We start from the raw sequence: 19,125 nt of genomic DNA, 5'->3' as shown, positions 1-19,125 counted from the left end.
TCTAGACATCATGTTCAGTGATATCCAAAGTGTCATGTAGAGGGATAGCATTTCTAAAATTTAAATATGTAACTGTGGTTTAGTAGATAGATAATGCATGCTATGTAACATCATAAAAGTATTTTAAAATCATAATGAATACAGGATTTAAGGTTATATTATTAGTCTTTCATGGACACTTTGTTTCTGTCTTTTCAGAAACATGTTCTTTCACTTTGTTAATAGTTCAATATCAGTCATTTTCTACCTTAAAACAGCAGCAAACAACTAATTTCACTATAAAGATATAATAGAATAAATGTGCTGAGAAGAGAATGAAGCTGTACACACCCTCTGTGTGTGTTGTTCTCTGCACTTTGTTTTCATAGCATATATGAAAACAATAATATAATAGTCTTGCCCAAAAAGCAAGAAAGTGACCACTCAGTGTTGTGAATGCAAGATGGCACAGTTCTGTACAAAATTTTCTAAACAAATTGACCATCCAAATAACTATTTATCAAAAAAAAAACATGTTCTTTAGATAAACACTTCTGACTGAGAACAAGACAGGAATTAACAATGAGCTGGCTTGCAGAGCTGTAGAACATTAAGAGTGTATTCACACCTGAAAGTAAGGACCAGACTCTGAATCAGGGTTTGTGCTTTATTTATTCATTTGTTTTACATTGTATACAAGTATTGGGTTCCCACTTCACTGTAGTGAGTGCACCAAAGAAACTTAAACAATTGTGTTTATTACCAGGTTCTTATTTGATATTTTGGTTCCACCTTAAATGGCTGAACTCACTGTACTGGCTGATTAGTGCTGTGTTTCAAGCCATAGCCAACTGTGCTTTACCTTCTATACTACCGTATGCCCTTATGATAATGATGCAGTTTTTGTTTATACCCTATGTAATATGCTACTGTGTGGTTTTGGATAAAACTAAAGTAACGCTGTGGGAATTGCATCTGTTTAAATTTAGCTTTGACTAATGTTATCTAGAGAAAATAACCAGTGAGTAGTAAGTAAATCACCTGTTCACATACATCTCTTTCATTGACACTGAATCAACTTCATGTAATAGGTAGCATTTGTTTTGGTCTGGGATTCTTATGCTCTGGAGCTGGCACCTGGCGGAACGTCATATTTCACTTTTAAAATTTCCACAAAGTTCTGACTTTATCTTGAGCACATTGAAGGTTTTTAGAATCCTGCTTTGTTTGCAGTGGTTTTCTGACGCTTCTTTACTTTGTGATGCAGTAAGTCACTGCTGCCACAAGGAGGAGACACGGGTCATTGCAAAAATCATCTTCTAAAGGGCCCTTATTTTTGAATTTCATGTAGGATCTTATATTTTTTTTTATTTATATTTCATCTAGAGCTGGGCGATATGGTGAAAATTGCTATCATGATAAGTTTTTCTATATTGCTCTATGTTTATCACAAAATAAAAGACAAAGGACATCCTTCTAAAAATGTAGACTGTATACACCAAGTGTTCATTACTATCCAATATGTATTTTACACACACACATACATACATATGCATAGTATGCACATTGCTCAAATTCACAAGGAAAAATTTCACTGGAACAATACCATACCAAAGCAATGATATCTATGTTTTGTGTCATAAAAACATTCTTTGGAGCATTACCACCTCAAGTGTTTAAAGAAGCAGAAAGAATAAATAGATTAAGAAGAGTTTAAAATAATTCATTAATTAATAAATAAACACTCCCAATTGCTGAACTGTAAACATATTGCACTTCACGCTTTAGAGGCTTAGAACGGTGGAAAGCATTTAACAGTGGGAAATCTAGAACATTTTCAGTTTCGCACTTACATTCATAAATTGCCTTTAATTGTTTATCCAGTTCAGGGTCAAGGTGGGTCCAGAGCCGACCCAGAATCACTGACTGCAAGGAAGGAAAAGTTCTGCCCTTGGGAGTGTTTATTTAAGAGAAGCAGCCTGATCTATGGCATCAGATCCAATTCAAAATGTGTGAGCAGAGAAAATCATTTTATGATACAGTGCTCTCGCAAACGGGAAAACATTTCCAGGGAGGAAAATACACTTTGAGTAAAAAAAAATGCATGCTTATTGGGCTCTGTTTCACAAAGTTTATAATTGTTATCAATAAAAAAAATTATCACAAAACATATCGATGAGCAATATCAAATAATGACCAAACTTAGTTTGTAAAAGTAGTCATACTTTTTGGACATAGTTTCACATTCTCTAAATCCCTATTTGACTATATTCATGTAACAAGCCTTTAAAGCTGATCTCTTCCCATTGGCTGCCTGTGATTTGACTGATGTTAATTAAAGTTATGTAATAAAATTCTGGAAGTAGGACCACACTCAAACTCCACCACTCAGATAAATACCCTCCAAACTCACATCATGTAGATGTGGAAGTAAATGGGGAGGAGCAGACCACAATAAAACCAGATACAGAAAACAAAAATATGAAAAAATTAGACACTTACTGTAAGACTGAAAAATAACAAGACAGATAAAAGATAGAAGAGACCTATGAAACTAACCTAGGACCTAAAAATAACACAAGATTTGTACACACACACACACACACACAGAACTAAATATCAGAAAACTAAATATGCTAAATGCTAGCAATATGTAGAGAGACTAAGAGAGAGAGAGCCCAAAAACCCAGCAATAAAAAAAATATCAATTTAGACTGAATTAAAACAAACAGGACACCGGTTTCCATTGATAAACATAACAGATGTTATAACATATTTGCAGAAAAAGTAAAATGAATTGTGTTCCCATCCGTTACATTTTGGCTGAAAAACTGCAGATGACGTAGGGTCCGTGATCAGATGTGGCATCAAAACGAGGGAGATTTCAGTGGGTGTTGGCTTTGATATGAGTCACATTCAGCTGTTTATATCAAATACACTTAAAATGAAAAAGGTTGATTTAATATTAATATGTTGGGGCTTCAGTGTTCAGAAGCTCTGTCTTTTAAGGTGGAATGGAAACAACTATTGTTTGTACGTGGATGAAGAATGGCCAAAACATCCTTTCACATTCGTGTTTTTGCAAATGTTCAGCCTTTTACATTCAGGTTTTTATGCACAATTTCATAATTTCATAATTTTTCAATCATTTTCAAAAATTCACCGGAGGCAAATGCAACTTATGACAGACCTTGGCTGTGAAGTCTAGGAAACCATAGACACAAGCACACGGGGAAAGTAAATAAATAAAAAATGCAGACAAACAAAGGAAAACATAATAAACATGTAGAGAGAAAGACAGGAAAAAGACAGAGACAGATGTGTAGAGTTGATACATTTAAAATATGATATATGTATTATAATATTATAGTGGCTGGCAAAAGCCTGCATTTCTCTACGTATTTATAATTTCAAAGTAAGTTACTCATAAGTAATGTGTGTATAGTTTAGAGTAAGTGTATTATATTTACACTGAAATTTGTAAAAAATGTATAAACTGTACCAGATTTCAGCCACAACAAAATAATAATAAAGTCCAAATAAAAATCCTAATATAGTGTACAAAATTATATATTAATTGATTAAAGAATTAATTTTTGTCCCACAAAAAAAAATGTTTTTTTAAGAAACAGAATGATCAGAAAAGTAATAGAATAAAAGTCCCATTAAAAGAAGTGGGTGGGATTCTGTAGGCTCTGGTGTAATGGAGATTAAAATGTATCATTTTAGTAGATAGCTGGACTCTGTTTAAATTGATCCTGGATTAGAAATGGAAAGGAAAATACTTAACAAAAATACTCAACATTATCTAAAATACAAATGTACCAATTTACTGTTTTCATTAAATGAATATATTAATTGCATATAATTTCCTATTCATAGCAAACACAAACATACATATACAGGTGCTAGTCATACAATTAGAATATCATGAAAATGTTATGTAATCAAGACACATAGTGCCACACTCTAATCAGCTAATTAACTCAAAATACCCACAAAAGCTTTTAAATTATCTCTCAGTATAGTTCTGTAGGCTACACTATCATACCCTATAAGAAGACTGCTGACTTGACAGGTGTCCCGAAGACGACCATTGACACCTTACTCAAGCAGAGCAAGACACAAAAGGCCATTGCTAAAGAGGCTGGCTGCTCACAGATCTCTGTGTCCAAGCACATTAATAGAGAGGTGAAGGGAAGGAAAAAATGTGGTAGAAAAGTGTACAAGCGACAACCTCACCCTGGAGAGGATTGTGAAACAAAACCCATTCAAAAATGTCGGGGAGATTCACAAAGACTGGACTGCAGCTGGAGCCAGTGCTTCAAGAATCACCACACACAGATGCAAGACATGGGTTTCAGCTGTCGCATTCCTTGTGTCAAGCCACTCTTGAACAACAGACAGCTTCCAAAAAGGACTGGACTGCTGCTGAGTGGTCCAAAGTTATGTTCTCAGATGAAAGTTAATTTTACATTTCCTTTGGAAATCAAGGTCTCAGAGACTGGAGGAAGAGAATAGAAACACAGAATCCACGTTGCTTGAGGTCCAGTGTAGAGTTTCCACAGTCAGTGATGGTTTGGGATGCCATGTCATCTGCTGGTGTTGGTCCACTGTGTTTTCTGTGAGGTCCAAAGTCAACACAGCCATCTACCAGTTTTAGAACAATTCATGCTCCCTGCTGCTGACCAACTTTATGGAGATGCAGATTTCATTTTCCAACAGGACTTGGCACCTGTACACAGTCAGGAAAGAAAAGATGTGGTAGAAAAAAGTGTACAAGTAACAGGGATAACCGCACCCTGGAGAGGATTGTGGAACAAAAGCCATTCAAAAATGTGGGGGAGATTCACAAAGACTGGACTGCAGCTGGAGTCAGTGCTTCAAGAACCACCATGCACAGATGTATGCAAGACTTGGGTTTCAGCTGTCGCATTCCTTGTGTCAAGCCTCCCTTGAGTATGAGACAATGCCAGAAGTGTCTCGCCTGGGCTAAAGACAAAAAGGAGTGGACTACTGCTGAGTGGTCCAAAGTTATGTTCTCTGATGAAAGTAATGTTGCATTTCTTTTTGAAAACAAAGTTCTAGTGTCGTGTAGTTCTAGGTCCAGTGTAAAATTTCCACAATCAGTGATGGTTTGGGGTGCCATGTCATCTGCTGGTGTTGGTCCACTGTGTTTTCTGTAAGGTCCAAGGTCAATGTAGCCGTCTACCAGTTTTAGAGCAATTCATGCTTCCTGCTGCTGACCAGCTTTAAGGAGATGCAGATTTCATTTTCCAACAGGACATGGCACCTGCACACAGTGACAAAGCTACCAGTACCTGGTTTAAGGACCATGGTATCCCTGTTCTTAATTAGCCAGCAACCTGGCCTGACCTTAACCCTGTAGAAAATCTATTGTGAAGTGGAAGAAGCAATACTCAGACCCAACAATGCAGAGCTGAAGACCACTATCAGAGCAACCTGGGCTCTCATAACACCTGAGCAGTGCCACAGACTGATCCACTCCATGCCACACCGCATTGCTGCAGTAATTCAGCAGGAGCCCCAACAACTAAGTAATTGAGTGCTGTACATGCTCATACTTTCCATATTCATATTTTCAGTTGGCCAGCATTTCTAAAAAAATCTTTTTTTTACATTGGTCTTAAGTAACATTCTAATTTTCTGAAATATTGAATTTGGGGTATTCATTAGTTGTCAGTTATCATCAAATTTAAAGAAATAAACACTTGAAACATATGAGTGTGTGGAATGTATGAGTATAATATACAAGTTTCACTTTTTAATGGAATTACTGATGTCAGGATTGGGTGGACTAACAGAGGTGGATGAAATTGCAAGTAACACAAACATTATTGAAACAAAAAAAGACCTGGACAAAGAGACTTACAGGGAGAGCTAAACAGAGACCTAGACGAGGAGAATTACACAGAGACCTAGATGGGGCGAGCTAAACAGGATAAACGGTACAGACAGACTGGTGCAGCTTAGGCGAGACTAGGGAGGAGACAGGAACCATAATAAACAGAACCATGTGCAAAAGCAAGACACATGACAGGACCAGGGCATGAAAACTAAAATAAATCAACTTTTTCATGATATTCTAATTTTATGCCCAGCACCTGTAATAAAAATGTAACATGGTGTGGTGTGTGCTGGTGGTAATTGTTATTGTGCTTGGTATAATTATTTACCGTCATGTCATCCAAAATAACTGTCTAGTACTTTGAAATATGTACTTTACCTAGAACTTAGGGAACTTGTTGCTAAACTAGAATGAACGTATATTTCAGAACTGAACTGTTAAGACTGCAGGACAAATGTATCTTTCATAAATAAACATTAATATAGGTGTAAAAATACACATTCTGCAGTGAGTTACCTGATATCTGGTCTGAATTAGCTGCCAGGCAATAAACTGGATCACCTGTTTGTCTTTGGTCCACTGATAACAAAGCAACACAGTGTTATTAATAATATTTTCTGCATTAAAATAATCATTAGAGTAATTTGTCCAACATGAAGCGTATCAAATTTCTACATATCCATAATCTGTTTTGAAGAAGCAAATTGTCATTTCCTTATTGGTTTTATTAGTTTTCATTGAATTTGTAACCACAGTTTCCTACTCTGCTCTGACAAATCATTCCCTAATTTTCTTTAAAACCTTAAAACCTAAAACCATGGAGTAATGGGATCTGATTGAATAAAAATGTGCATATGTACATTTTTTTTACTATTTTTAGAAACAGTGTAAAATTTTATCCTCAAATAACAAAACTGCTCAAGACTTATTTTTCAGTTCTCAGTGGTCTTTAACAGTTCTCTAAATATTTAGTACATATTGTTTATTGACAAAAACACAAAACTTCAATAAGAATTTTCATTAAAAAAAATATTACACTCACCACATTGTTCAGTTGTATTTTTGTCATGAACATGCTCCTGATTTTGTTCCAAAGTAGACCCTATTAAAACCGAGTGGTAATTACATTTTGTAAATTGTGAAATCAGAAACACTCTTGAAAATTAAGTGTGATACCTCTACAGAAAATTTGCCTTGGAAGGTTCTTAAAAAAACCAACTTTCAGGGACTTGGATTTATCTCATGTAAGCTCCAATTAATAGCAACACAAATGTAAACTAATAAATATCAGTTTCATAAATATCTGATATTGTGTGGTGTCTGTTGGTGGTTAAAAATAATTATTATAATCATTTACCCTCATGTCATCCAAAATAATTATCTAGTACTTTTGAATATGTGCTTTACCTAGAATTAGGAAACTTGATACTAAACTAAAATAAATGTGTATTTCAGAACTGGACTTTAAAGACTGCAGTCAGTTACCTGAGGTCTGGACTCCTGGATAAGTTGCCAGATAATAAACTGGACCACCCGTTCCTTTTTGGTCAACTGATAACAGGGGAACACTGTGTTATCAATTAAGTATTGAGTGCTGTATATGATCATACTTTTCATGTTCATACTTTTCAGTTGTCCAGCATTTCTAAAATTCCTTTTTTTGTATTGGTCTTAAGTAATATTCTAATTTTCTGAAATGTTGAATTTGGGGTTTTCATTAGTTGTCAGTTAGAATCATCAAATTAAAAGAAATAAACACTTGAAATATATTAGTCTGTGTGTAGTGAATGAGTTTAATATACAAGTCTCACTTTTTGAATGGAATTACTGAAATAAATCAAGTTTTTCATGATATTCTAATTTTATGACCAGCACCTGTAATAAATATCTAACATGGTGTGGTGTCTGTTGGTGGTAAAAAAAAAATATTTACCATCATGTCATCCAAAATAACTGTCTAGTACTTTGAAATACATGCTTTACCTAGAACTTAGGGAACTTGCTACTAAACTATAATGAATGTATATTTCAGAACTTAACTGTAAAGACTGCAGGACAAATGCATCTTTCATGAATTAACATCAATAAAGGTGTGAAAATACACACTCTGCGGTGAGTTACCTGAGCTCTGGTCTGAATTAGTTGCCAGGCAATAAACTGGATCACCTGTTTGTCTTTGGTCCACTGATAACAGAGCAACACAGTGTTATTAATTATATATTCTGGATTAAAATAATCATTAGAGTACTTTTTCCAACATGAAGGTCATCAAATTTCTACATTTCTTCTAAGTTTCACTTTTCGAATGGAATTACTGAAATTAATCACCTTTTTCATGACATTCTAATTTTATGACCAGCTACTTTAATAAATATCTAACATGGTGTGGTGTCTGTTGGTGGTAACTATATATATATATATATATATATTATATTTTACCATCATATCATCCAAAATAACTGTCTAGTACTTTGAAATACATGCATCAATAAAGGTGTGAAAATACATACTCTGCGGTGAGTTACCTGAGGTCTGGTCTGAATTAGTTGCCAGGCAATAAACTGGATCACCTGTTTGTCTTTGGTCCACTGATAACAGAGCAACACAGTGTTATTAATAATATATTCTGGATTAAAATAATCAAATAATCAATAGAGTACTTTTTCCAACATGAAGTTCATCAAATTTCTACATTTCTTCTAAGTTTCACTTTTTGAATGGAATTACTGAAATGAATCAACTTTTTCATGATATTCTAATTTTATGACCAGCACCTTTAATAAATATCTAACATGGTGTGGTGTCTGTTGGTAGTAAATATATGTATATATTATATTTTACCATCATGTCATCCAAAATAACTGTCTAGTACTTTGAAATACATGCATCAATAAAGGTGTGAAAATACATACTCTGCGGTGAGTTACCTGAGGTCTGGTCTGAATTAGTTGCCAGGCAATAAACTGGATCACCTGTTTGTCTTTGGTCCACTGATAACAGAGCAACACAGTGTTATTAATAATATATTCTGGATTAAAATAATCAAATAATCAATAGAGTACTTTTTCCAACATGAAGTTCATCACATTTTTACATAGCCCTATTCTGTTTTGAAGAAACAAATCGCCATTTCCTTATTTGTTTTATTAGTTTTCATTGTTTCCTGAATTTGTGACCACAGTTTCCTACTCTGCTCTGACAAATCATTCCCTAATTTTCCTTAAAATCTCAAAACTTAAAAACATGAAGTAATGGGATCTGATTGGATAAAAATGTGCATATGTGCAATTATAAAAAAAAAACTAAATTCAAGATTTTTTTTTTGTTTGTTTTTTTTACTATTTTTAGAATTATTGTAAAATTTTATCCTCAAATAATGAAACTCAGGACTGAGTTTTCAGTTCTCATTGGTCTTTAACAGTTCTCTAAACATATAGTGCATATTGTTTATTGACAAAAACACAAAACTTCAATAAGAATTTTCATTTTAAATAAGATATTACACTCACCACATTGTTCAGCTGTGTTTTTGTCATGAACATGCTCCTGATTTTGTTCCAAATTAGACCCTATTTAAACCGAGTAGTAATTACATTTTGCAAATTGTGAAATCAGAAACACTCTTGAAAATTAATTGTGATACCTCTACAGAAAATTTGCCTTGGAAGGTTCTTAAAAAAAACAAGGGACTTGGATTTATCTCATGTAAGCTAAGCAAACACAATGTAAGTATTTATATCATGTAAGTAATAGCAACACAAATGTAAACTAATAAATATCAGTTTCATAAATATCTGATATTGTGTGGTGTCTGTTGGTGGTTAAAAATAATTATTATAATCATTTACCCTCATGTCATCCAAAATAATTATCTAGTACTTTTGAATATGTGCTTTACCTAGAATTAGGAAACTTGATACTAAACTAAAATAAATGTGTATTTCAGAACTGGATTTTAAAGACTGCAGTCAGTTACCTGAGGTCTGGACTCCTGGATAAGTTGCCAGATAATAAACTTGACCACCTGTTCCTTTTTGGGCAACTGATAACAGGGGAACACTGTATTACAAAAGGCCTAATTTACTGAACAATGTCAGTATAAACATTGATAATATATTATGTTTCAATATTTTTTCCAACATGCAGCTTATTTCTACAGAGCCCTGTTATATTTTGAACAAACAAACTTCAATTCTGTCATTTCTTTCAACGTTCCCTACTTTTCTGTAAAATCTTTAAACACATGGAGGAGTTGGATCTGACTGAACAAAAAATGTGTGTATGCCATAGAAGTTATTTTGAACTATTTTGAGAATTACTGTGAAATTTTAGCCACAAATAATGAAATTACTCTAGAGTTTTCAGTTGTTTTTAACATCTCTCTATGGTTTTAGTACATATTGTCTGCTCAACACAAGAAATTTCATAAAAAAAATTACACTGACCACAATGGGGAGTTTGTTTTTTGTCATGAACTTGCTCCTTATTTATTTAAAAGCATACACTATGAAGACACACAGTGTAAATTATTCATTCACTAATGCTTTCATTATCAGTAACATTTATCCAGTTTAGGGTGGCCGTAGGTCCGAAGCCTACCCGGAATCACTAGGAGCAAGGCAGGAACACACCCTGGAGGTGTGTCCTTTACAGGGCCACACACACACATTCACACCTATATACACTTTTGAGTCACAGCCAATGGAAATTACACTTTGGACATCATAAAATCAGAAATACTGATTTGCAAATGAAGTGTGATATCTCTATTGAACATTTGCTGTGGACTGTATTTCAAAGAACAGGTTTTATAAATGTGAAGTGAAAAAGGTTTTTTAAAGAAAAAAGAAAATAAATGTTTTGTTACTAAAACCACACATTCAGTCCAATAACCAACAATTATATATTTTAAAATACAAGTCATACCTCCATTGAAATATATTGTTTCACCTGTGTTATATTTCAATGTTTAAGCACACAGATGGAAATGTATAACAGAAAAACCTGGGCGTGTGACGTCAGTAATGGAATCATAAACGTGTCCTGGATTGTGAAGACTGGTGGGTGCTGCTGAGACAAAGCAAAATATAACTCAACAGACATGCTAGAAATCCTTATAAAACTGAAAAGTATGCCATCATTTGAATTAGAGTAAAACATTTATCACCTTTCCTTTTGTAGAGACATCTCCATAAGAACAAAACCAGTGGCACAGCAGTCAGGCAGCTTCCCAATAATATGATAATGAATATCCATGGCTCTGAACATGAAAACACACAAATCACCAAACAAGGTCTGCTCAATGCTGGATACGAAAGACGATTGGCACAATTCACCTTTAAAAATGATTACAGTCTAAAATATGCAAATACCATAGCGTCCAGAGCTAGACTTCACATCTTCAACTCTTTGTTGTACAAATTCAAATTCCCCTGAAGAATAGAACACCAGTAATTAGTACATTTTGAACTTTTCTAACACAGATCTTATCTCACCAAACATATTCACATGGTTCTGACTCACCTTCCTAGCATTAAAACATCAGTACACCTCAGCACAATGCAGAGGAAACTACACACTCAACACCCTGGAAACTACACATTTAAGATGTAGAACAATACCTGGGTATTACACACACACACAAACAAACACATGTCCCAGTATAACACCCAAGAAACTACAAACACAACACCTGGTACAACACCCCAGCACAACACAATCAATACCCTGGAAACTACACACTTTACATGTAGAAAAACACCCAGGAATAACACACACACACACACACACACACAAAGTAAACCTTTAGTTGTGTTTGAAGCATCTTTTTCTGTTGTAGCTGTTCTTTGAGTTGTGTGTATATTTGCTCTGGTTGACGTTTCTGTCACCTTTGTAGTGGTTGTTTCAAATGTGGCTGAAAACTTTGCTTCTAGAAAATAATTATTATAATTAATTATGTAAATATCTTAAAGAGTAAAAAAGTTATGAAGTAGAGAATGTGACAATTACTAGTCTGAAACCACCGGTGGTTTCATGGAGCTGATAATTAAGGTCAGACCATACTGCAATATCTACCTCTAAAATCAAATATTACTAAAATTCTGAATACAGCTGGGAAGGTAGTGTTTGGTATTTAAGCAAACTACAACCCAATACAATAATAAGTAAACATTTTCTGTTTATAAAACACATTTGAAAATTAAATGAAAAGTGTACCCACATCCAGAAGAATACTATGGAAATTACCCCCAGGAATCTTAGTACAACACCCGGAAAACTACACACTCAAGACCTGGTACAACACCCAGGAAAATACACACTCAACACCCAGTATAACACCAAGGCCTAAACCTCAATCATGACCAGCTGTGTGACAGTAATAGAGGAGTAGTTCATAACTGTACCTTGAGTGGCTGAAGGTAAACCTTTAATTGTGTTTGAAGCATCTGTCACCATTGTAGCTGCTCTTTTAGTGGGTGTATCTGCTGTGGGTGTTGTGGTAGAACTTTCATATACCATTATGCTTGTTGTTTCATTTGTGGCGGAAAGGGTTGTGTCTAGAACATAAATAAGAGCATTTGTTGTTTGTGTTTGCTTGGTTCAGTTCACCCAGGCACTTTGCTAACAAACAGAATCTAATCAGTTGTCCAACAAAACTACTAACTATGCTGCATTTAAAATCAGATTATATTGTGATACCTGTCTCCAAAATCAAATATTACTAAAATTCTGAATAAGGCTGGGAAGGTAGTGTGTGGTATTTAAACAAACTACAACACAATACAATCATAAATAAATATTTTCTGTTTATAAAACGCATTTGTATATTGTAATTAAATGGAAAGTGTATCCACGCCCAGTAAAGTTCTCCCAGGAGTCTCAGTACAACACCCAGGAGATTATACATTCAAGACCCAGGTCCTATACCTCATAAATGACAAGGTACTAGATTATGTGACTGTACCTGATGAGTGGCTTATTGTGGCAGCTTCAGTTGTTACTGGAGATGAAACTTCAGAGGACACTACACAATCAGTACCCCGGAAACTACACACTTAACATGTGGAAAAACACCCGGGAATTACACACACACGCCCCAGTACAATACCCAGGAAACTACACACTCCAAACCCAGTACCACACCAAGGCATATAACTCATTCATGACAAGCTGCTAGACTGTGTGATAGTAATAGAGGAGTATTTCATAACTGTACCTTGAGTGGCTGAAGGTAAATCTTTAGTTGTGTTTGAAGCATCTTTTTCTGTTGTAGCCGTTCTTTGAGTTGTGTATGTATTTGCTCTGGTTGACATTTCTGTCACCTTTGTACTGGTTGTTTCAGATGTGGCTGAAAACTTAGCTTCTAGAAAATAAAGAACAGGATTTGTTGCCTGTGTTTGCTTGGATTAGTTTTGAACTCACCTTATTAGCATTGAAGACCAGGTAGTTAGCTACCAAACAGAATCTAAACTGCTATGCAACAAAACATGCTATTTTTCTCTTATGCTAGTTCACTAGTACACTAAACTTAATTCGGCTCTAGTTATTTTTCTGAATTTCCAAAAAATAATTAATTGACAAATTTGAATGATTATTATTTTCTAAATACTTTGAATCAATAAAATGGTTGGGTTTTTGCGTAAAAGAATGTCTAAACATTCAAGACCCAGGTCCTATACCTCATTAATGACAAGGTGCTAGGTTATGTGACTGTACCTGATGAGTGGCTTATTGTGGCAGCTTCAGTTGTTATTGGAGATGAAACTTCAATGTTTTTTGAAACTTCTCTTGCCACAGTGTTTGTTGCTTTAGTTGTGGTAGGAGCATCTGTCACCTTCGTAGTTGTGATTTTGATGGGGGATGTAGTTGTGGTTGAAGCCCCTCTTATTGTGGTGTTTGTTGCTTTAGTTGAGGTAGGGGAATCTGTCATCTTCGAAGTTATGATTTTAGTGGTGGATGTAGTTGTGGTTGAAGCCCCTCCTATCATGGTGTTTGTTGCTTTAGTTGAGGTAGGGGCATCTGTCATCTTCGAAGTTATGATTTTAGTGGTGGATGTAGTTGTGGTTGAAGCCCCTCCTATCATGGTGTTTGTTGCTTTAGTTGAGGTAGGGGCATCTGTCATCTTCGAAGTTATGATTTTAGTGGTGGATGTAGTTGTGGTTGAAGTCCTCCCCTTCATTTCCCTTTTTAATTTATTTGAGGTACGAGCATTTGTCTTCTTCATAGTTTTGACTTTAGTGTTGGATGTAGTTGTGGTTGAAGCATTTCTCATCATGGTACTTGTTGCTTTAATTGAGGTAGGAGCAGTTGTCGTCTTTGTAGTAATGGATTTGGTGGTGGATGTAGTTGTGGTTGAAGCCCCTCTCATCAGGGTGCTTGTTGCTTTAATTGAGGTAGGAGCATCTGTCTTCTCTGTAGTTCTGAATATAGTGGTGGATGTAATTGTGGTTGAAGCCCCTCTCATCATTGTGTCTGTTGTTGAGGCAGGAGCATCAGTCTTCTTCGTAGCTGTGATTATAGTGATGGATGTAGTTGTCATTGTTAAGGTTTGTTCCGCCTTTGTGATGGTTGTCTTTGTTGTGCTGGATAGTTCATTGTCTAGAACATAAAGAATAGTGTTTTAGTGTACAGGGGTTGGAAAATGAAACTGAAACCTGGTTTTAGACCACAATAATTTATTAGTATGGTGTAGGGCCTCCTTTTGCAGCCAATACTGCATCAATTCATCTTGGGAATGACATATACAAGTCCTGCACAGTGGTCAGAGGGATTTGAAGCCATTCTTCTTGCAGGATAGTGGCCAGGACACTACGTGATGGTGGTGGAGGAAAACGTTTCCTGACTCGCTCCTCCAAAACTCCCCAAAGTGGCTCAATAATATTTAGATCTGGTGACTGTGCAGGCCATGGGAGATGTTCAACTTCACTTTCATGTTCATCAAACCAATCTTTCACCAGTCTTGCTGTGTGTATTGGTGCATTGTCCTCCTGATACACAGCACCGCCTTCAGGACACAATGCTTGAACCATTGGATGCACATGGTCTTACTGTGCAATGTGCAATTAATGAAGATTGTCTAACCCCTGTACATTTGATCAGTTTAGCAAGTTGAAGAAATGCTTTATTTACATTATATTATATCAAATTATATCAACATCATCAATAAAAACCTTAACAATAAGTACAGAAAAAGCAATAACACTAACACTATTTTTGCACAAGGCACTCCAGTCTAAAGACGAATGGAGTTATCTTTTCGTTTCCACTGATATTAACACGTCCTCCTCCACGTTCCATTTAAAGATTTATTACACTTTATATAATTGACATCACCAAAAAGCTCCTAATCTCACACCTCCATCACATCATTCTACCCTCTCCAAACAATCAACGCACTTTGTTTACTCTGCTCTAGAATGTGCTCACTAGTGTGAGCAGGGCACTCATTGCTACACCTTAGACTCCACCTATAATACAGCCTTTATAATAAACCCCAAATCATTTAAGTCAAATGATGTAGGGTTCAGAAGTTTCATTTTCATCAAGAAGGGTTCATTTATACACACAGTTAATAATGAAGCTAAAACAAGCTTAAGGTCTCCATGTCCAATGCTAAGTCTAAAGGAGTATAAACCGCACAGCAGGAATAAGCATGGATTGTAGTTTATGATGTAAAGTCCCATGCTGTTGTTTGAAATCTGTGTGAATGCTGTTTGCCTTCACTGTATCCAGTGGTGCTGCCACTCTGAAAACTTTAGCTACATCATTCTCCAGCAGTAGTCTCTGTAGCTCAGATTCAATTGGTAATTGATGCTCTGTGATCCTCTGGTGAACACAAATATACTTGTAGCTTAAGAGAATATATTTCATAATCACATAACTATTTATTAAGTGAAACTCATTCACACTTACACTTTCTTGGTGTCACAGTGAGCTTCGCTGTAGTTCCATTGCAGTAGTATCTACCAAAGTCTGACTGTGAGACTCTGAATATACTCAGCCATAGATTACCTCCAGCTCTGTTATGAATGGTCTGAATATTGTTGGTTTGCCATATTATTACAAATATAATATGTCATACATTGATGGGTAAAATTAGCTAGCACTGTTGTTCAGTCATGAGCAGGGAAGCTATATATAATAATATTTTCTACAGTGGCCATGGTGGCTTTTACCTTTGTGTTATTAGATTTTCTACAAGGTCGGAGTGTCTAACAGAGTGGAGAGTGAGTTGATACAGCAACACACTTCCAGAGATAGAATTGGAAGATGATGCCCCAGAAAGCTAAATCCGGTTTTCAGAAAAGAAACAAAGAGAAAAAAATAGAAAGAAAAAAGATATGGGGGAAACAAATGCAAACAACTTCTTTCCCAAGAAAGGTGAGCCCAAATGTAAAAGCAAATAGCTTACATTAAATTAACTCCTGTGGCTATAAAACAATTCAATACCACCACGATTGTCAGTGCTAAAAACTGCCGAACACAAAATTAGTAATAGCATGTCATATCTGTATTCTGAGGTAAACTCTAAATAAAGGTTTGTGTGCATAGCTGCTTAAGAGCTCAATTTTCATGCAGGCATATAATGTTAGGACACCTCATGGCATTTACTTTTATAGCTTTTAATCATTCTGGTTAAGGGGGCCCATGGACACTGCTTGTGCATAGGACCCAGAATTAGGTGCTACACCCCTGGACAGTCATGTGACCGATCTCACTGGGGCACCTTCTTGTCTCTGGTAATTTAAACCTTACACTTTGAGGGGAAAAAAGTACTTTACATGGCATTGTTGTCACTAAAACTACAAACAGTGTAAATGTCCCTTTAATGGTACAGCAGTGGTGTTAAAGTCCAGTTGTGTTCCTCAAATTTTCATTACATTCTCTTCTCCAGACAGAGTATTGGGAATAAAATGGGTAACATGAAATCAACATAACATTACAATCAATATGGTAATTATGTTCCTTAACTAAACATTCTAAATATGGACCCCTGAGTGTACCACAACCACATTTTTAAGTGTACCCTGGTAGTCTTTATAGTTCATTTTGTTTCACCATTGGTCTTGCGCTGCCATTAGTGTTGCCACACATCCTGGTTTCCTGGGATTGTTCTCTTTTTTACTGTCCTGGGAAATTAATTATCCTTCTCAGGATGCATATTACCTTGGTTTTTTAATGAAAACACACTTTCATTCACATATTTCTTCACCTTTAATTAAACATATATTCTGCTGTTTCATCAGTGTTCTCCTTTAATCATTCAGTGCACAACTTCACCACTGTAAACAACTAACAGAGAACCTACAGCTGAGCACTGATGTCAGAATCTAAAAAACAGAAGTAAATTCCATATCACTTCTGTTTTGTATTGATTCAGGAAGTGGTCTATGGTCAAAAATATACAAAAAAAAAATTAAAAAAAGGAAATAAACTAAAATACTGCAGGATTATTAATCATCATTCTGTGAACTTTGTGTAAAATTAGGTGTTTTGAAGATAAAAGGTTTTGTTCAGACACAAATAAGAAAAATACAGAGCAAAATGTATTCTTAAATCTAGTTCTTAAATAAAATATTTCTCATTCTGTGATGGTTGTAAAAATATTATTTGATCATGTATCTTATTTACTGTACACAGCAAATTTCCCAAATACTAGTTTTTGTTTTGAGAAATAAAGTTGATGTGTATGTATGTAAAATGTAAATGTAAAATGGTGTAAAATTCATCAATTATTAGTACATCTGTTATTTACAACAATCACATAATGACAAAATTATTAAAAATATGGTCTAAATGTTAATAATTTTCTTGCTATATACCAACAACATTTAAAGATCATAAAGACGGGTGTTGGAAAGTGCACAGGGCAGGTGCTGTGTGTAAATTTTGTTAAATACGGAACAACAGTAAAACTGGAGACACAAGATTCAGTTCTGGCCACAATTCAATTTCTTTCTGTAAAAAGAGTAAAGAGTGAAATACTCACTACTGTGGACACTGTGTATAATTCTACACACCAGGATAGAGAGGAAAACCACACGCTCCATCACTGTCCGACACCTCAGAAACATGGCAGTGATGGTGTCAGATCAGAAGTGTCTTACCCACTGCTGACTGAGTGAGATCAGCTCTAACGCTCAGCCTAAACAAGAAAAGAACAATGTGTGGAACACACTCTACATTTCCTCACTATTCTCAATGATGCATACAGGTGCTGCTCATAAAATTAGAATATCATGAAAAAGTTGAGTTATTTAAGTAATTTCATTCAAAAAGAGAAACATGTATATTACACTCATTCATTACACACAGACTGATATATTTCAAGTATTTATTTCTTTTAATTTGAAGATTGTAACTGACAACTAATGAAAACCCCAAATTCAGTGTCTCAGAAAATTAGAATATTGTGAAAAGGTTGAAGACACCTGGTGCCACACTCTAATCAGTGAATTAACTCAAAACACCTGCAAAGGCCTTTAAATGGTCTCTCAGTCTAGGTCTGTAGGCTACACACCCATGGGGAAGACTGCTGACTTGACAGTTGTCAAAAAGACGACCATTGACACCTTACACAATCAGAGCAAGACACAAAAGGTCATTGCTAAAGAGGCTAGCTGTTCACAGATCTCTGTGTCCAAGCGCATTAATAGAGAGGTGATGGGAAGGAAAATATGTGGTAGAAAATTGTACAGGCGATAACCTCTCCCTGGAGAGGATTGTGAAACAAAACCCATTCAAAAATGTGGAGGATATTCACAAAGACTGGACTGCAGCTGGAGGCAGTGCTTCAAGAATCACCACGCACAGACATATGCAAGACATTGGTTTCAGCTGTTGCATTCCTTGTGTCAAGCCACTCTTGAACAACAGACAGCTTCCAAAAAGGAGTGGACTGCTGCTGAGTGGTCCAAAGTTATGTTCTCTTATGAAAGTAAATGTTGCATTTCTTTTTGAAAACAAAGTCCTAGTGACCTTGCATGAGGTCCAGTGTAAAGTTTGCACAGTCAGTGATGGTTTGGGGTGCCATGTCATCTGCTGGTGTTGGTCCACTGTGTTGTCTGTAAGGTCCAAGTTCAACGCAGCCGTCTACCAGTTTTAGAGCAATTCATACTTCCTGCAGCTGACCAACTTTAAGGAGATGCAGATTTCATTTTCCAATAGGATTTGGCACCTGCACACACTGGCAAAGCTACCAGTACCTGGTTTAAGGACCGCGGTATCCCTGTTCTTAATTGTTTAAATTCAATTGATGTTAATGCCATAGAAAATCT

General features: G+C 35.6%; 1 protein-coding gene across 1 annotated transcript; it reads right to left on the bottom strand.

Moving 5' to 3' along the window:
* Window positions 1-3,667: 3,667 nt before the first annotated feature.
* Window positions 3,668-17,975, bottom strand: LOC136694912 (mucin-21-like). The gene is made up of 16 exons (XM_066668742.1): window positions 17,838-17,975; window positions 13,565-14,446; window positions 13,065-13,211; window positions 12,253-12,405; window positions 11,221-11,280; window positions 11,016-11,108; window positions 10,853-10,915; window positions 9,825-9,890; window positions 9,358-9,417; window positions 8,776-8,838; window positions 8,374-8,474; window positions 7,970-8,032; window positions 7,334-7,399; window positions 6,891-6,950; window positions 6,365-6,427; window positions 3,668-3,737 (listed from the first exon to the last, which is right to left on the bottom strand). Exons 1-16 carry the CDS (start codon window positions 17,920-17,922, stop codon window positions 3,705-3,707), a joined length of 2,058 nt encoding a protein of 685 aa, XP_066524839.1. The 5' UTR covers window positions 17,923-17,975; the 3' UTR covers window positions 3,668-3,704.
* Between the last annotated feature and the right edge of the window lie 1,150 nt (window positions 17,976-19,125).

The sequence above is a fragment of the Hoplias malabaricus genome, chromosome 4 (assembly GCF_029633855.1).
Source record: "Hoplias malabaricus isolate fHopMal1 chromosome 4, fHopMal1.hap1, whole genome shotgun sequence".
NCBI lineage: Eukaryota > Metazoa > Chordata > Actinopteri > Characiformes > Erythrinidae > Hoplias > Hoplias malabaricus.
This window is presented reverse-complemented; position numbering and strand designations above follow the sequence as displayed.